The 18,025-nt window shown below is 35.3% G+C and overlaps 1 protein-coding gene across 2 annotated transcripts in view; it reads right to left on the minus strand.

The window, feature by feature from the left end:
* Positions 1-18,025, minus strand: part of LOC149010443 (SEC-C motif protein) — a 49,400-nt gene extending 31,375 nt beyond the window's left edge. The window contains exons 1-5 of one of the 2 annotated variants that reach the window (XM_089163675.1): positions 17,636-18,025; positions 17,343-17,491; positions 8,304-8,465; positions 6,565-6,680; positions 5,368-6,114 (exon numbers count right to left, since the gene is read on the minus strand). In XM_089163675.1, coding sequence (XP_089019801.1) covers positions 6,096-6,114; positions 6,565-6,680; positions 8,304-8,465; positions 17,343-17,491; positions 17,636-17,861 — 672 coding nt within the window. In that variant the 5' untranslated portion in view covers positions 17,862-18,025 and the 3' untranslated portion in view covers positions 5,368-6,095. Of the gene's footprint in view, positions 1-5,367; positions 6,115-6,564; positions 6,681-8,303; positions 8,466-17,342; positions 17,492-17,635 lie in introns of those variants that run through there. The other variant, XM_089163676.1, reaches the window with a different exon arrangement.

Below are 18,025 nucleotides of genomic sequence, written 5' to 3' on the forward strand. Positions count from 1 at the left end.
AAAAAACAGTGACGCTCAATGTGAAAAATATTTTTTGGAAAAAAATTTAAAAATAAAATTTCACTTGCCCACTGCATTTTCGTGGTTGAGAAGCCGTCAGGGAGATGATCCAGATTCAGTTTCCAACAAGGTGTAAGTAGAACCTTTCACCCACCTAAGAATTGGGTATGCGGATGTATTAAATTGGGGGTATTATTGTCATTTTCTTACTTAAAGGACATTTGGATAATTTAAAATTTAAATTTTAAATTATTTTAAATTAGGTAAGGTAATTTAAGTACTTTTACTATTCATTTAACAACATAATTTTATTATGGTTAACTTATAATTATGCATGAGGATAACATGTAATTTTGAAGATGATAAGTAGGTGACCATTAGTTTCACCTTATAAATTGTGGGTACTGTTTAATTTTCTCTAAAATCTTTTATGTTAGAAAAAACTAACAAATTTTCTAATTGACCAATGATGACTTTCAAAAGGAAATATTTCTTTTGTGACTTGTTACATTAAATCATCTTTTAAAAAGTGGTTGACAAATCGGATCTTTCAATCTCCTATGTAATAATTTTTCCACCTAATAATGACATTTGAAACAAAAAAATCTTCAAAGATACAGTCCTACATTTCCTATCATCCAAAACAAGCAGGGATTCTTTTGATAAAATCCATCCAATCGCTTCTGAGTTGCATGTAAAAATTTTAAGTCCAATAAGGAACGCTTGAAACCAATTACTATTGGTTAGCAAGCATTCCTCAACAATCTCAACTTGAATTTAAGGTTTGGAAGGGATTGCAACTATACAGACCATCAAAGATTCGGCAAAAGATTTCAACTTACACTCTCTGGCCATAGAAAATGACAACCAAGCACTCATCACCATTGTTCATAAACATATCTCGGAGACCCCCAGGAAACTATTTTCTATTGTTTATGATATTCGCAGCTTGGTGGAATCTTTTGACAACATTTCCTTCACTCGTGCCCAGGAAAACAAATTTTGTTGTTGATGCTTTAGCTAAAGAAGCCCCGCTCACCCAGGAAACCTTCTTGCATGTACACTCGCCTCCTACATGTGTTAGATGGTTGATGCTTTTTGACTCTTTTTATTTAGGTTGTAATCATAGTTTTTCTCTATAATAAAATCTCATTTTAGTACAAAAAAAAACAAAAATTTTCTTTATGCAAAACTTTGATGGACCTGATTTCAATGTATCAAATCCATTTAAAAAATTCTACCGAAAAATCCATTAAAAGTTCATATACATGATTGTGAATATATACGCATGGATCGTCAAAAAAAATTTTAAGTCCAATAAAGAACCTTGAAGCCAATTAATTAAGTTCATATACATGGTTTTTCTTTATTTGAAAACTTGTGATACATAATTAAAATTAATAGTCAATTATGTTTACCTTTTTATTGGTTTACTCCGATGTCTTAGGGTCGTCCATAGTGTTATATCTATAGACTTCTATGATATGTAAATGATAAGATTTTTTTTGGTCAAATAAATGATAAGATTGGGTGCCTATAAACAAGTTTGAATTTAATGAGATGAACAAGTATCAATTCTACCCATACTTATTTTGTGATAGAAGTAACTCATAATTTTGATATGCACCTCAACCTCATGTTCAATTCATGTCTACCATAAACAACGATCACAATTTTGTTGGAGGCCGCTTTCAACTTGATACTTTTCGAGCAAGGTTTCGATCGTCTAAGTATTTAATGTTATATGACTTCCGTTTCATCTATTTATTGTCTTCTACTAATTTAAAGCATGATAAACACAATGAAATTAGTAGTTTGTCTAAAAAACCACTAAAATTATAATTCTTGTTTTTTTTGGGGTCAACAACTAATTCCTTTCTACCCATAGTTATTTTGTGGAATAAAGGTAACTGAAAATGTTGGATATGCATCAAAAAATGTTCAATTCATGTTTTCCTTTAAATCCCAAAATCACAATTTTGCTTGGGGGGGACTTCAAGTTGGGACAAGTTTCCTTAATTCAAGGTTTCTAAGTCTTTGATGTTATATGACATCCCACCCCATGCTATTTAATGTCTTCTACTGGGAATTTGGAGAAAGCATGGGATAAGACACAAGTGGAATCCACCCTAGTCACTTTGTCCACAAAACCATTTCCTTTCCTTCCTCACCCCATTACCACATTCTTGTTTTTTTTGGGTCCACAACTAATTCCTTTGCAAACAAACACAGCCTCAAGTAAAACACTCCAACCCAGGGGAACTAGAAGACAACACATAATCATTTATGATAAACAATGGTGGGATATCCCACATAATGTAAAACAAATGATTGGTTTCGAAAAATACAAACTGAGTTGTTTGATAGAATGATTACACATACAGCAAGACGCAAGTCAAAATACGATGACCGACAAGCAACTAAAAATAACTGCTTGGAACCAGTGGATCAATGATCCCTTGTCTCTATAGTAGTACTCCAAGTACCGAATGAAAGCTGGTCATTTCATGTGACTCATGAAGTTATCCATGGACTGAGACACTAAATTCTCATAGGTGGGATCATCCACATAATGTAAATAGATGGAGTCGCCACCTGTGCATAGGCTGCTGACAGTACTGCTCCATCACCATACGATCTTATTCCATACCCATATGCTGACTGCATAACTGCTGCCAATGCCATCACCAAAAGAACAAGTCACCATATGCCAATGATGGTCCCCCATATCCATAACCATCCCCATAGGATTATATCCATATCTATAATAAGCACCATATGATGGTTGAGTTACCCATATGTCGAACTTTCTCTCCCAAATTCATCGAGTTTTGACAAAAGAGTTATTAACTTAGAGTGAAACAGAGGTTAAAATCACAAATTCCAGTAAAAAATGGTTTGAGGGTCAAAATTCAAAGGATGAAACTTGATGGAAGTGGTCAAAATTTGCAAATCTCTAGTTTCAACCATTTAGGAAATTGGTAGTTTTCCAATTCCAACTAGGTTTAGTCTTCTTTTTTTTTTCAAAATCGAAATTTCAATAGTTTCGACCGAAACTCTTTCCAGAGGAACTTTTGGATTCTTTCTTCTTTTTCTAAAACACCAAAGGTGTATAGTGATTTTTTTTTTTTTTGTGTGGATAAATGACATATAGTGAATCATTTCTATTTATGTACAGGAGACAACATCTTGTCAAACATTTGAATCTGAGCTACATCCACATCTATATTCGTTTAGGGGTAAAATTAAATAATAATTATTATAAAAACTTGTGATGCGATTAACCAAATAACCAGCAGTTGTTTTTTCTGCAATATTAGCATTCTACATGGTCTGAAAAGCCTTGCCTGATAAGCCAGAGTGGAAAAAATGTGCACATATATGTCAATTTATGGTTGGTAGACTGATAAGATCTATATTTCTCAGTGGAGAGATCATGGGTTCAACCCTTGCTGAACAAGCATCCCCTGAGGATGTAATCAAGGTGCACACAAGCTGGCCTGATGAACCTCAGATAAAAAAAAATAATAATAATAATAATGTGCACATATAGAGACTAGTGCCATACCCATATTGATATATAATTATATATTGAAGACTTTATACTAACTAAATACTTTGTGATACTTTGCTTGCATTTTCTTGGTAAAACCTCTTTCCACCTGGGTTTTTTCTAATATCATATTTACTGCCAAAATCTATTTTTTATCCAACAAAGGACCTTGAAACGAATCATATTAATAAATGTAATATAAGAACTACAATTCCATCTAAGTGAAAAAAATTGTGATGTATGATTAAAATTAATAAGTCAATTATTTACCTTTTTAATGGTTTCCTCCCATATCTCTATGGTGCTACACCCATTAAACCTTCTTCTTCCTTCTTTTCTTCTTTTTTCTTTTTTTGAGTGGTAGATAAATGAAAATATCGGGTAACATTTACATTTCATTTAGAGATAAATTTAATAATTTAAAAAAATATATATAAACCAAGACTTGTGATGCAATTAACCAAATAACTAGTTTTCTTATATGGTCCTGAAAAGCCTTGGCCTAACCAACCTCAGCGGGGTGTTCAAATTGACGTGTCTCGAAACGATTGACCAAGATCACAGATGTTGGAAGATTGATTTACTCAATTCACTCTTTTCTCCCGAGGAAAGTAAGGCAATTCAAGGAATTAGGCTGAGCATATTCCATCAAGATGATTAGTTGGTGTGGGGGGCAGCAAAGAATGGACTTTTCTCGTGTAAATTCACATATCATCTATTAAAGAATCTTGAGGAGGAAAAATTTGGAAAACCATCGAGCACATCTAGAAGTCGGAGACCAGTTGAAGATGTTGTATGGAAAAATATTTGGAGTTCGCACACCTTCCAAAGATTAGAAATTTCCTATGGAGGCGTGTGCGGGGTGTAGGGAAGAGCTAGTTAGAAGGCAATTTCAAATTGATCCTTCATGTTCGTATTGTGGGTGCGGTCGAAACTATGGATCACATTGTTTTTGGTGTCCGATTGCAACGGTTGGTTTGGTAGCTCACTTACATACATTCCACCGAGGAAGCCCCATTACTAACAGAATGGATTAAAAGTTGGTCCACTATAAAAGGGATCGAAAAGGAGGTAAGCAAATCAATACTCAACCTATGTTCCTTTATTGTTTGGCACCTTTGGATTGCAAGAAACAACAGGATTTTTGGGAGAAAACAAACTACCCCAAAAGAAATTATTGAGGCAGCCCAAAAAGAACATGCTGAATTTGAGGCAATCAAGACAACAGGAGGTGGGGAAGTGATAAATAATATTCAACCTGATGAGAATCAGGAGCAATAGGAACCTCTGCCTCAAGGTAAATTAAAGTTGAATTCAGACATGTCTTAGTGTAAAGGAAGTGGCAAAGGTGGTGTCGTCTATGTTCTGCAAAATCATAAAGGAGAAATTTTACAAGCAGCCTCTGAACCTGTATTATGCAACTCAGTGGTGGAAGGGGAAGATCTAGCTATGAGAGCTGGATTGATGTTTGCACTTTCAAAAGATTGTAATCATCTTCTGGTAGAGTCTGATTGTAAAATACTGGTTTAATACATAAACAGTGCTTCTAGCTCCCCTCCCCCTATGCTTAGCTCCTCTGGTGGAGGATATTAGGGAGTTAAGCTCATCTTTCCTCTCATGCTCTTTTTGTTTTATTCCAAGAGCGATAAACGCAGTTGCGGATGCTCTTGCAAGGAGGGCCCTGTCGATCCCGTATACGACGGTTTGGCCTATTTCCGTTCCTTAGCTTCAGGAATTATGCTCTCCAGTTGCCTAGACTGTCGCGGGTTGTTTTTTCTTTCTTTCTGTTAATGGAAATTTCTTACCAAAAAAAAGAAGAAGAAAAGCCTTGCCTAACCAACCACATGCACATATAGAAACCTAGTGCATACCTCCATACTGTAAATTGAGTATATCAAGAAGTCATCAAAAAATTTCCATGCCTAGGCTTTCTATGAAACATGAAAAACTCAAGAAAATGACTCCCATGAAACATGTATTGGTGCTTTGAATATTCAACCAAAAAGAAAAACAGAACACAAGTAGCTGGTATTGTATTAAATATAAAAGAATGGATAAAGTAATTTACATACAGTAGTAAACTTTGCCATTAACATCATTCCAAATGATAGCCAGTACAAAAAAATAGTACATGTCCATTTCTCTTACAGATGCCATAGTCAAGTATTATCATAAAACCTTGAATATCAGTTACTTCGTCATCAACGGACTGAGAAAAAGTATTGAATGAACAAATTCACTTCCCCTCAGGAATTTAGTGTCAGCAAGAAAATCAAACACCAAACTTGATCTTTTCTTATTTCTACATGCATTACAGGTGAGATGACAGGTCCAGGGATGAGACCAGAAGACTAGTTTTTGGGGGTGAGGGGACCCCAGGAAGGGATGGGAATGTAGAAATTCCTCGTGTTTACAAGACGATGATAACACATGAACCCCACATGCAATCTGTTTCTTATCATCCCTTTCCTATGTCAAGCACAACCAAAAATTTACCAACTTACTCAAAGAAATGCTGAGATCCACAAATTGTCTCCATCTGTTAGTCCTTTGCGCAGCACCTTCATGATATTAAAAGAGAAATGAGGACAGGTGAAGACGACCAAAAGTTTAACGGATAAATTGAAAATATGTATATGAGGAAATAAGCAGCCTTCCTGTTCTTGACATTCAGTGATGAGGTCAAGAGTCTTAATAGTTTCCTAATATCAACTGGGGTATATGTATGGCTATATGCCCATAAGAAAGCATTCTTCTTCTGGCCAATGACCAATGATTATCAGACTCAGTAACAGGTTACTCATACTTAATTGTTTCTTCACAACATGGCTGCAAATTGATAGCCAGTTCTAACAGAGGAACACTCGACCCAATTGAATCCTTTTTTGGAACAAGGAGATTTTTATATTAGGGGTTGGGGACTTTCACATATTGAACCTTTTTTTTGCTTATTGTATCATTACAAATTATAAAAGAAAGAAAGAAACTTAGAAGTTAATGAGGGAAAGTACCGTTTATATCTCTTCTTGGAACCACAAGGACAGAGTGCATTCCTACTTATTTGTCCACTTTTTGCCAAATTAGATCTGGCAAGATCTAATGGTGTTGATCCCATCAACTTCTGGACCTACAAAATATAAGACTAGAATTAGGGAGAAGAATAAAATATATTTTCTTTTCATTATTTTTTTCATTTAGTAGGAATGTCAGGTATTTCATTAGACAGAAGAAAGTTCATGCTTGTGGAGAGAAAACTACTTTAGCATATTTAGATATGATGTCCAAGGTATAAACAAGAATGCGGTGATAACTCAGAAAGAAGAATTCAAGAAAAACAGTTCTGATAGCCTAGTCCCGTCTAAAATCTATATCTAGTTCACGTGAAGTATGTCAGAGTTTCAAAAGTTGTTTGGCAGAGCACCAACATGCATCTCCTGTTCAAACAAAAGCCTAATTCATGCAAGTTAGAAGTGAATTACCCAATCATGCAATTGATAAGCACCCTTCATCCAGGCAGTTTTTTCCATCTACGAATGTTTACATTCAACCAGGATTCAGCAGAGCTGGCCGAATCCTGCCAGTAGTCGATCAGAAAACCATTTTGAATGCAGTTAAAAGAGTTATGATACAGTCACACATAGTTTTATCATGCACACTTATAATTAAAAATTAAAAAATAAGAAAAAAGAGGGAATGAACAAATAAATAAAAAGAGTTTCCTACACAAGGCTTCCAGTACTGCTGGGTCTAGAAAGGGTAAACATACACAACATCACTTCCTTGCTTTGCAGGAGTGGCTGTTTCGAGTTTTGACTGACAACCAGCCGATTTAAAAGCAAAGCTCCCAGAAAGTCATCGGTTATTTGGTTATTTTTCCAAATGTCACCAGTCATTTATTCAAATGGACAGATGATATATCCATTCTGGCAGCTAGATAAAGAGGATAAGGTCTAGAGTAACCATGTTTCAAATTTCAAGTCTAATTCTGTCATATATCCCTTCTGTTATGGCACAAATCCTGTCTATGCCCATGATGTATTATAATACTCTAGGCACTACTGTGCATTCTCACTACTCAGTGGGAATACAGTGGGAATAAAAGATACAATTTAAAAGGACCATAAAAATGGATGGCTCAGATTTATCTTTATATTTTTGGAAGCACCACCCTTCATTGATACATTGATAAACATTGATAACTACCTAGTAATAAACATTGAATGGCTGAGTAGACTAAATAAGATGGGAAATTGTGAGTTTCAAGCAAATTGTAACAACACATTGTACACCCCCCCCCCCCCCCCCCCCCCCCAATTGTATATCTACACACACACACAATCACATTGTTTTACACCCCCCCCCCCCCCCCCCACCCCACCCCAAAATATATATATACACACACACACACACACACATATACATCAAAACAAATTTCCAAATGCAAATTAACAACTTAGAAAAATATATCCAGAGGAAACCCCAGTCAAGATCCATTATAGTTGACCAAATCATTGATGTCCAGCATTATTGGATTACTTCAAAAAAGAAACTCATCTGTATGATATATTACACACAGCAATCAAATGCATTAATATTACCACAGAAAGGTGTCATGTTCCTAGCATTGGAAGAATTTCTGCAACTGAAAAGTGCCACAATGGTCCTCAAAATCACAAATTTCAAGAACTAGGAATTCTTTCTACAGCTTGGTACAATGGAAAAACCAAGACAATGGAGACAGTAGTAATACCTCAGCCAAAGACTTTGGCAATGGTTTACCTTCCTCCTTCAACTTTTCTATCTTTTTCTGTGCTTCTTTAGCCCATGTAAACTTTGACAAGGCATTCTCAACTTCAATTATTGTACAATTACAATGTTTTGCCGCATCTTTCTTTTGACTACTTTGGAGATTCTGCATATAATGAATAAAGAAAAAACCATCACACATGTACAACTGTCATGATAAAAGTTTTTGCATGGCTGCAAAACCATTAATTGCTATATTTTCACACCATTCTACACATTGTAAATGCTATCAGTTTCAAAAAAACTATCCCATTAGGACATTCAATCAATATGGTTGAGAGAGATAGAGAGACATCAATGGATTTTCACCTTCATACATTGTAGCTCTACAACTCCACCATCAGCTAGAAAGTTCATCAAAAAACATTGAGGAGATGTCTGATGAAATGTTTACCTCAATTACCTCAACAATTTCCTCCTATGTTCTAATCAAGGATATGTCTGATGAAATGTTTAACTCAATTACCTCAACAACCTCCTCCTACGTTCTAATAAAGGCCATTGGATCAGTTACAATCCAACAGAATAGTGGGCCTTGTGGGAGAGTTCAATTAACCATAGAAGCTAGTGTTATCTATAAATATTAGTTGGAAGCAACGGTCTAGTATTCCAAACTAGATACTCAAGTTGTAATGCTTTAAGCAACCTTGTGCTTCTTTCTTTATTTTTTTCTTCATTTCTTTTCTGCTTTTTTCTTTTCCTCTGTTTTTTGGTTCTGCCACAAGGAAGGAGAGGCAGGGAGAGGAAGGCCGAGAGATGTAGCGAAGGAGGGAAGGTACCGTGGGGTTGGGAGGGGGTGGAGAAGGGACTAGAGGGTTTGTAGGGGTTGGGAGAGTGGGCTGGGATGGTTGCTGCCAAGCTGTGGCAGCAGGGGAAGGGGGTGGGACACCTGTGCAGAACAGGGGAGGGGAAGGGAGCTACTGTAATTGCAGGGAGAGGGGAGAGGGGAGGGGGAGGGCTGTGATGGCAGGGGAAGGATTTCGTAGGTCTTGCAATGGGAGGAAGTAGGGGAGGGGCTGCAATGGAGGTAGAAGGGGGGATCCAACTTACTTGTAATGCTGCTGCAGGTTGAAGAAGGTTTCTGCCCTTGAATTTCTAAGGGCTGTAACATCCCGCCCTCCCAAACAGAACCATGACCTAATTTCTCAAAAAGACTCAAGTTTCATTCAAAGTAGACTTGATGAATACAAAGAAAGAATAGGCTATTTATAGCCTACTAAAAGACCTTAACTCTAAGTGGGATTCCTTTATAGATTAGGATCTCACTACATTAATCAATCTCAACCATCCAAACAATATAAGAACTAAGGGACACTAAGGCACATGCCGAAATAAAAATCCTATTTAACTAAACTCTAATAATACACATGCTAATTAAAAGACTAAGACTCACATGCTGGAAATATCACTTAATTATTAAAACACATGCTAAAATTAGATTTAAGGATTCTAAGGGGAAATAAGAAACCCCCTAAGGAGCAGCCTAAACTGCCCCTAGCATGTGGGTAAGGTTCAGTCAGCCTTTCCTTAAACCTGGGAGGCCTTTCCTTACGCTGAGTATCCCGCTTTACCCCTTGGTGGGGTGTGTGGGGGAGGGGAGGAGAAAGGGCCCCCCCCCCACCCCCTCCCCACACACCCCCCCCCTTCCCTTTTCTCCTCCTCACTCCACTTCAGAGGGACCCACATGTTTTTTTCCCACCCCACCTTTGCAAACAAACGCAGCCTTAGGGTTTCGCCCAAGGGAAAAATTCTGGATCACATCATGTAATCAAACAAGGAAAGTGGGAATTTAAGGGGGACACTAATACAATGTGGAATGAGATGGCTATAGGTATTAGGAAGGTGACTAAAGATGTTATAGGTGAATCAAAAGGAAAATGCCTTTCTTATAGAAAGACTTAAGTCTCTAGTCCATTAAACGAGCATACTTCAACTCTTTGTGATTTGAATGATTATACCATTCGTCATGGCACAATTATAAGGAGAATTTCAATTTTCAAAATAAAAGAAGCTCTTAGGAAGATGAAAGTAGGCAAGGCACAAGATCCCATGAAATCCGAATAGATTTATAGAAGAGCTTAGGAACCTATGGGCTCGCTTGGCTAACCAAGTTATTCAATAAGAGCATAAGGAAAATGCCAAATGAATGGAGGAGAAGCATCATAATCCCAATTTATAAAAATAAAGGAGATATTCAAAAATGTCATAACTATAAAGACATCAAATTGATAAGTCATACTATGAGATTATGGGAGAGTATAACAACCCGTTTGAGATAAGAAACCACAATTACAGATAACCAATTTGGCTTTATGCCAAGAAGATCTACAATGGAAGCTATTTACCTTATATGGAGACTTATGAAAAGGTATAGAGAGTGTATGAAAAATATTTATATGGTCTTAATTGACCTAGAAAAAGCTTATAGAAATGATTAAGCAAATAAGTGGACATAGTTAAGGATATGTAATATGGTTCAGTGACAAGTGTAAGAACAATGGGGGGACAAGGTGGTGAATTCCCGATAACAGTTGGGCTACATCAATGATCAGCTTTAAGCCCATACTTATTTGCATTTATAATAGATGAATTAACCGAAAACATTTAAGACAATATTTCTTTATGCTTTTTGTTGATGATATTGTGTTGATAGACGAGACACAAGTAGGAATTGGTACCAACTCAGAATCATGGAGAGCAACTTTGGAATCAACAGGCTTTAAACTAAGTAAAACAAAGACAAATATGTAGTTTGTAACTTTGGTCATGATCGGACAAACGATGAGGTGGAGAAACTTAATGAGAATGAGATTCCTAAAGGGCAATTATTTTGGTTACATGATTCAGAGATTTGATAATCATAATAATATTCACAAATGGTAGATTTATACTAGTTATAGTAATCATAATGGATTCATAAAATCTAGATATAAATCACCTTTGTACTATAAAGGTGATGTTTCCCAAATAATTTAATGGGTATAAGGTGAAATCCAGAGATTTCATCTCTACTATAAAAGTGTTAAACATTTGAACCATGACTTCATAAATATTTTTTAAGGATGAATCTATAGATTTCATTCCAAAGATTCAGGCTAACCAAACAGTTAATTTTATGAACCATGACTCTATAGATTTGAAATCTATAGAATTAAAATCTCTAGATTTTTGAAATCTTCAAACTCAAGTAACCAAACAGGCCCTAAAGCAATTATTTTAGGACCTTGGTTCAATCATAAAAAATAATAATTAAAAAATAATAATAATAATAATAATAATAATAATAATAATAATAATAATAATAATAATAATAATAATAATAATAATAATAATAGATAATAAATAAAATTTTGTGATATAGAAGATGATGTTTCCCAATGAATTAAAATAGGGTGGAAGAAGTGGAGAGGTGCGCCTGAGGTCCTGTGTGATCGACGTATTCCTCAAAACTCAAAGGAAAATTCTCTAGGAGCATCATTCAACCAGTTATGATGTATAGTGTTGAGTGTTGGGTTGTATAGAAAAACTCAGTGTAGTAGAAATAAAGATGATAAAACAGATGAGTGGCAAAACTAGGAAGGATAAGATAAGGAATGATCATATTACAATTGGTCTAGGAGTAGATCCAATAAGTTATAAACTACGAGAAAGTCGGTTGAGATGGTATAGCCACGTTCAACAGAGACCTATAAATGCCCTTGCATGGAGAAGTGATTTAATCCAGATTAAAGGAATTAAAAAAGCTAGGGGCAGACCTAAGATAACCTTATCCGTCATGCCAAATTCTTTAGCTTTTTAATGTCACTTACTACAAAATGATCAGAACTAAGAATCAACATGTTGTCTACATAAAAGCAAACAATTATGACCTTATTAAACACAGACTTGTAGTAAAGGCAGTTATCTAAGTTACTAGTATGAAATACAAAGGTCTTCACTATTTGGTCAAAATTTTTTATGGCATAACTTAGATGCTTGTTTAAGACCATATAAAGATTTGTTTTTAATTTACAACTTTATGTTTAGAACCTTTCATGACATACTCTTCAGGTTGGTTCATGTAAATTTCTTTAGTTAAGTCTCCATTGAAGAAACTCGTTTTTACATCCATTTGATCCACAACTTAGTGTTCAATAGATGCCAAAGCAAGAAGAACTCTAATAGTGGCTAGATGATAGATCGGTGAGTAGATATCAAAATAATCCACTCCACTAACTTGAGTGTAGCCCTTAGCTACTAAATGTGCATCATATTGGCCCTCAAATTCATCAAGATTTAGTTTCTTCTTTAAGACCAGTTCTCTGCCCACACGCATATCACCTTTTGGCAAATCAACTAGTGTCTATGTGTTATTTTGTAGTAAAGAGTACATCCATCATCAATTGCCTCTGCCTATAACAAAGAAACCCCAGATCTCATTACTTACTTTTAGGTAGACGGATTATTCTCTAAATGATAAGTCACATAGTCCTCACCAAAACTTTTAGGTACTCTTATATCTTTTGAATTTATGCCTAGTATTTGATTCAAAAACACACATTAAAATTAGTGTTAGAAGCAATTGGTTTAAATTCCATAATCGACTCTATAACAATTTCTCCCTAGACCGGTAAAGTTATGTCTTGATTTCAAATAAACTTATCTTCAAAGAACATTGCATCCCTAGATTTTTATTACCACATTGATTGATGGATCCATCATCCAAGAACTGTTTTGCAGCTCTCTCGCATCCTAGATATACACAAATATTGGTTCTAAATCTCATCTTAAGTCTTTTAGGTAGACGGATTATTCTCTAAATGATAAGTCACATAGTCCTCACCAAAACTTTTAGGTACTCTTATATCTTTTGAATTTATGCCTAGTATTTGATTCAAAAACACACATTAAAATTAGTGTTAGAAGCAATTGGTTTAAATTCCATAATCGACTCTATAACAATTTCTGCTAGACCTGGTAAAGTTATGTCTTGATTTCAAATAAACTTATCTTCAAAGAACATTGCATCCCTAGATTTTTATTACCACATTGATTGATGGATCCATCATCCAAGAACTGTTTTGCAGCACCGTCTTCTGTGCATCCTAGATATACACAAATATTGGTTCTAAATCTCATCTTAAGTCTTTTAGGGTCTTGTATCCTTACATAAGCAATATAGAGCCCCAAGTCTTTAAGAGCTCAACTCTACAAGAATGTTTATGCCACAATTCACATGAACTTTCAGTCCATTTTGAGTGGATAACCTATTTAGAATGTGAATAGCAATCAACATTGTTTCTCCCCAATAACATGCAGGCATGCCAGCAATATGCAACATGGAGTTTAACATTTATGTTAATGTTCTATTATTTCATTCAACTACGCCATTTGATTGGGGTGAATAAAGTGCAATAGTTTAAAAAATTTATACCCTTAAAGGCACAAAATATTTTGAACTCAGTCAAAGAATATCCACCTCCTTTATAACTTCTAAGTCATTTAAATTTTAAGTTTAACTAATTTTCAACCCTATTCTTAAAAATTTTCAAATGCTTCAATTTTTTTTTTATCTTAACAGATAAATAAGACAATATGTAGAAAAATCATCTATAAATATAATTAAATACTTCAAATCCTCCTCGAGTTGTGAAATTTTTAAAAATCACAAATATCATAATGTATTAATTCCAAAAACTATGTGCTTCTAAAAATCTAACAAAAAAACTTTTCAATAATTTTTGTTTGGGCATGCACTTTACATCTGTTAAAGTGTATAGAAATGTCTAATAGTATGTTATGAGTTTTAGAAAATTGGACCATTTTTATATAGTTGACATGTCCCAATCCAATGCAATGTTTTAGAATCAATTAAGTTTGAGCTAATATGGTTTATTATCTCATTTTCTAAACTTAATCTATACATGCTATTAGTTAAATAAGCACAACCAAAATAGGGAGATTTAACAAATAAAGTCACACTGCCACTATGAAAAAAATACACATGCCAGCATTGTATAAAAGGCTAAATGAAATTAAATTCTTTTTTGAATTGGGAACTACTTTAACATCTTTTAAATTTAAAACTTTACCTATAGATAAATTCAAATTTACAGATCCTCTCTATGTCACCAAAGTTGATGTTCCATTGCAACTGTTACAGTCTTTGCAACCTCAACTCACAGTCAACATTTCCTTATTGTGGCAAACATAACATGTAGCACCTAAGTCCAACCACCAAGCTGAAGAAATATTGGCCTTAAACTTCTTTGTGCTCACCCTGGCTACAAATTGTCTAAGCTCATTCTTATCAATCATCATATTAACTTCTTCTTTTCTTATGTGTCCATCTCTCGTTTTTGATAGCCTACGGTCAACCACAAAGTGTCCCCATTTCCCACAATTGTGGCACTTGTCCTTCATTTTATTTAAGATAGTCTTTTTAGCCTCCAACTTATTGAGTTCACTTTTGTGTAGCTTGATTTTTTTAGAATTATACTTGGGATGAGTGACAATATCTGCAAAAGTTTTCTTTTTATTCACCATCTCCAAGTTGTTTCCAAGTCTATTTCATCTTTGATTCGTGAGAACCATTGAGATCATCTAGGCCCACATTTACCTTTTCCCATACACTTCAATTTTAAATGAGTGTTAGGTCATTGGAAACTAATAAATACTTGCCCCTGACAAGAAACTCATCGCAAACTTGTATTTTTCCTGTATCTAGTTAGGATCTGAGGTTTTATATGTCTGTAACCTAAGGGAATAGCTATTCTCTTCAATAAATTTGAAGTCCATCAATTCATCAATCAAATAAGTTTTGGACAATTCTTCCTCTTTTCCTATATTGAATATCCAGGTTGTCCCATATTTCCTTAGCAGTCTTATAGTTGTTATAAGCAAGGTTTAAAGTATCCCACAATATCATACGATACTAGCCAATACGTATCCATATTTGACCCAACCAATACGATACATCTCGATATGTCTCTCCATTAAATTACGTTAAAATACATTAGCTAGAGTGATACAATACTTGATACAGGACAATACCTCTCTTAAAATCACCTGACCGATATAATACTCGATACCGATACTTTAAACCTTGGTTATAGGTTTCTTCAAGTCTATCCAACAGTACACTTAATAAATAGTGCCTAAAGAGATCATGATCTCTTACCCATTGTAATTCATCAATATTCTTAGTCGTGGCTTCAATGGAGGTCTCTACCGTGCAAAACACATTCAGATACTTCAATCCAAATTGCATCTTTCTTTTCTAAGCATTAAACTCAGACCCATTAAATGTTTGCAGTTGGATCATGTCAATTTAAACTGTATCCATTCGAATGTTTTCCTTTTTCCTTTTGAATTATCAACAAAAATAATACACAAAGGATAGAGGAGATCAAACTTGGAGAAAATAAACATGGCTAATCAAGGAGAATTCTAGAAAGAATATAGTCCAACGTTTTATCAGATAAATAATAAAACAGAACCCCTTTTTCTTATCACAAAAAATGGATAGGATTTATGAGGATTTGGGTGCGCCACGTGGGTATGCCCCACTAGCACTTCCTCACTTTCTATCTTTCACAACTAATACCCAGGCTTAAAACCTTTCAAGAAAAGAGAGCACAACAAACAAAAAATTATAAAGAGCCAAGAGAATAGCACGTACAAATGCTTTGTAGTTTCCAAGAAAATTGATATAGGTGTTTTGTTGTTACCAAGGAAACCAAAAAAGGTGTTTTTGTTGTTTCCAAGGAAACCACAAAGGAAAAACCAACAACTAAATCTCAAATTGTCCGAAATTGTTGCTAAAGAAAATAATCATGCTTACTAATAGATAATGGTCAACATTGACTGTCGGGGTTAAACCAAACACACCCAAAACCTACTTGACCCAAATATTATATTTTCTCTGGCAGGCTAGTCCACTTCTTACATGGCATGGGTCAATTAATTTATTCTTTAACAGTTTAACCAATCTCATTCCTAAATCCTTTACCCCAAGGTAAAACAATAAAGAATGGGTTAACGATGGGTTTGGGAGCAAAATAGGATGGAAGCAATACCATATTAAAAGAACACAAATCAAGTGTTAAGAGAAATCACAGCTTCGTTGACTAATTGTGGTATTTTCTTGCCAATATTTATAGCTCAAAACTGAGTCATTAAAATTATAATCGGGTTTCTAGTACTTACTTGCCGATTTTCTGTTTAAAATTTACTTATCTCCAGATTTTGAGGATAGAAAGGAAACATAATAGGTTACATTATGGCCTTTGAGCAACCAAGAATTCATAACCCAACTACCCAAGACATCTTTCAGAGATTGAACATTGTGTTCTACTTGCAAATTCATTCACCTTTCGATCGATTAACTTAAGGAGCTTGAAGGGAATTTACTGATGAGTTATATAACTAATGCTTTAAGATTTTTAGGGTTAAGATTTAAGTACAAGGTTGTTTAAAGCATTAAACCATGAGTATCTAATTTGGAATACCTAAACCATTGCTTCTAGCTAGTATCTATAGATAACACTAGGTTCTATAGTTAATTGGACTCTCCCGTAAAGCCCACTACACCGTTTGATTGTAACCAATCCAATGGCCTATAAATTGGGTGTAACTCAAATACATCAACATAAGCTATCATCCTCCACTATATTGGGAATGATTCAGTTAGTCCATAATGTGGAAGGAATGCATCTAACCTGAGCTATTCTCCTCTAGTGTGATAGTAGCTTTAGCAGTGATCACTTGTTTGTTTAGTATCATCAAACTGCAAAGGGGAGAATGCAAATTTAATTACAATGCTAGAAACTAAGGCAAACATCCCTGTCGGCTTTTGTTCCTTCTGTTTATTTGGGGATTTGGGGAAAAAGAAAAAAAAAAAAAAAAAAAAAAAACTTATTTTTCATTGATTTAGTGCTCTAAAGGAATACCTTCCATTTAGTTCCATATCGCTTTAAAAACGAGAGCTTGGATTGAAACTGACCTCTCCTGTAGGGTCAAAACCTCCTAGATATCTAAGTATTGTTTCCTGCTTCTCAAATGCATCAGAAAATGTCGCATCACTGCCACGACCCACCACAAATTGCTTGAATTGTCCGGCTTTCCTCGCAGTCTTCAATTCATCGGCGAACTCTGCAACCCCAAACACTTATAACTATTTTGAATGCAACAAATTCAAACCAACGGATACCCATTACACCGATGCACAAAATGGCCAAAAGAAATCAAATGAAAATGGCAGATAGGTGATTTGAGTTGCAGGCAATGAATGCTTACTAAGGAGCGTGAAAGATTGAGAGGTGACTTGAGTTTCCGCAGCAGAAGTAGTCTTTTCGCCGGTGAAGACACCTTTGACCTTGTCCAGCCAAGACCCACGAGGTGATGTGGAGAAGATGGAACGCGTCTGCGATGCAGAAGGGAAACGACTTTGATGAAGCTTGGAAGAGGAAAATGAGATTGCAGTTCTCCGGAAATTGTTGAGAAAGCTTCGACGATGAGACATTTCGCTGTCAGTGAACCCTGACACTGTGGGAACGGGATCGTCTTCTTCGTCGAGGGCTTAATTAGGGTTTTAGGAATTTCAATGCGTGCGCTGCCATCATGTCAACTCCCAGCAGTGGGTTCCAACTTCGGATAACCAACGTCCTCAACTTCAGGAATCGCAGC

Source organism: Hakea prostrata, chromosome 7 (genome assembly GCF_041222555.1).
Source record: "Hakea prostrata isolate BN-2017 chromosome 7, UWA_Hpros_2, whole genome shotgun sequence".
NCBI classification, from domain to species: Eukaryota; Viridiplantae; Streptophyta; class Magnoliopsida; order Proteales; family Proteaceae; genus Hakea; species Hakea prostrata.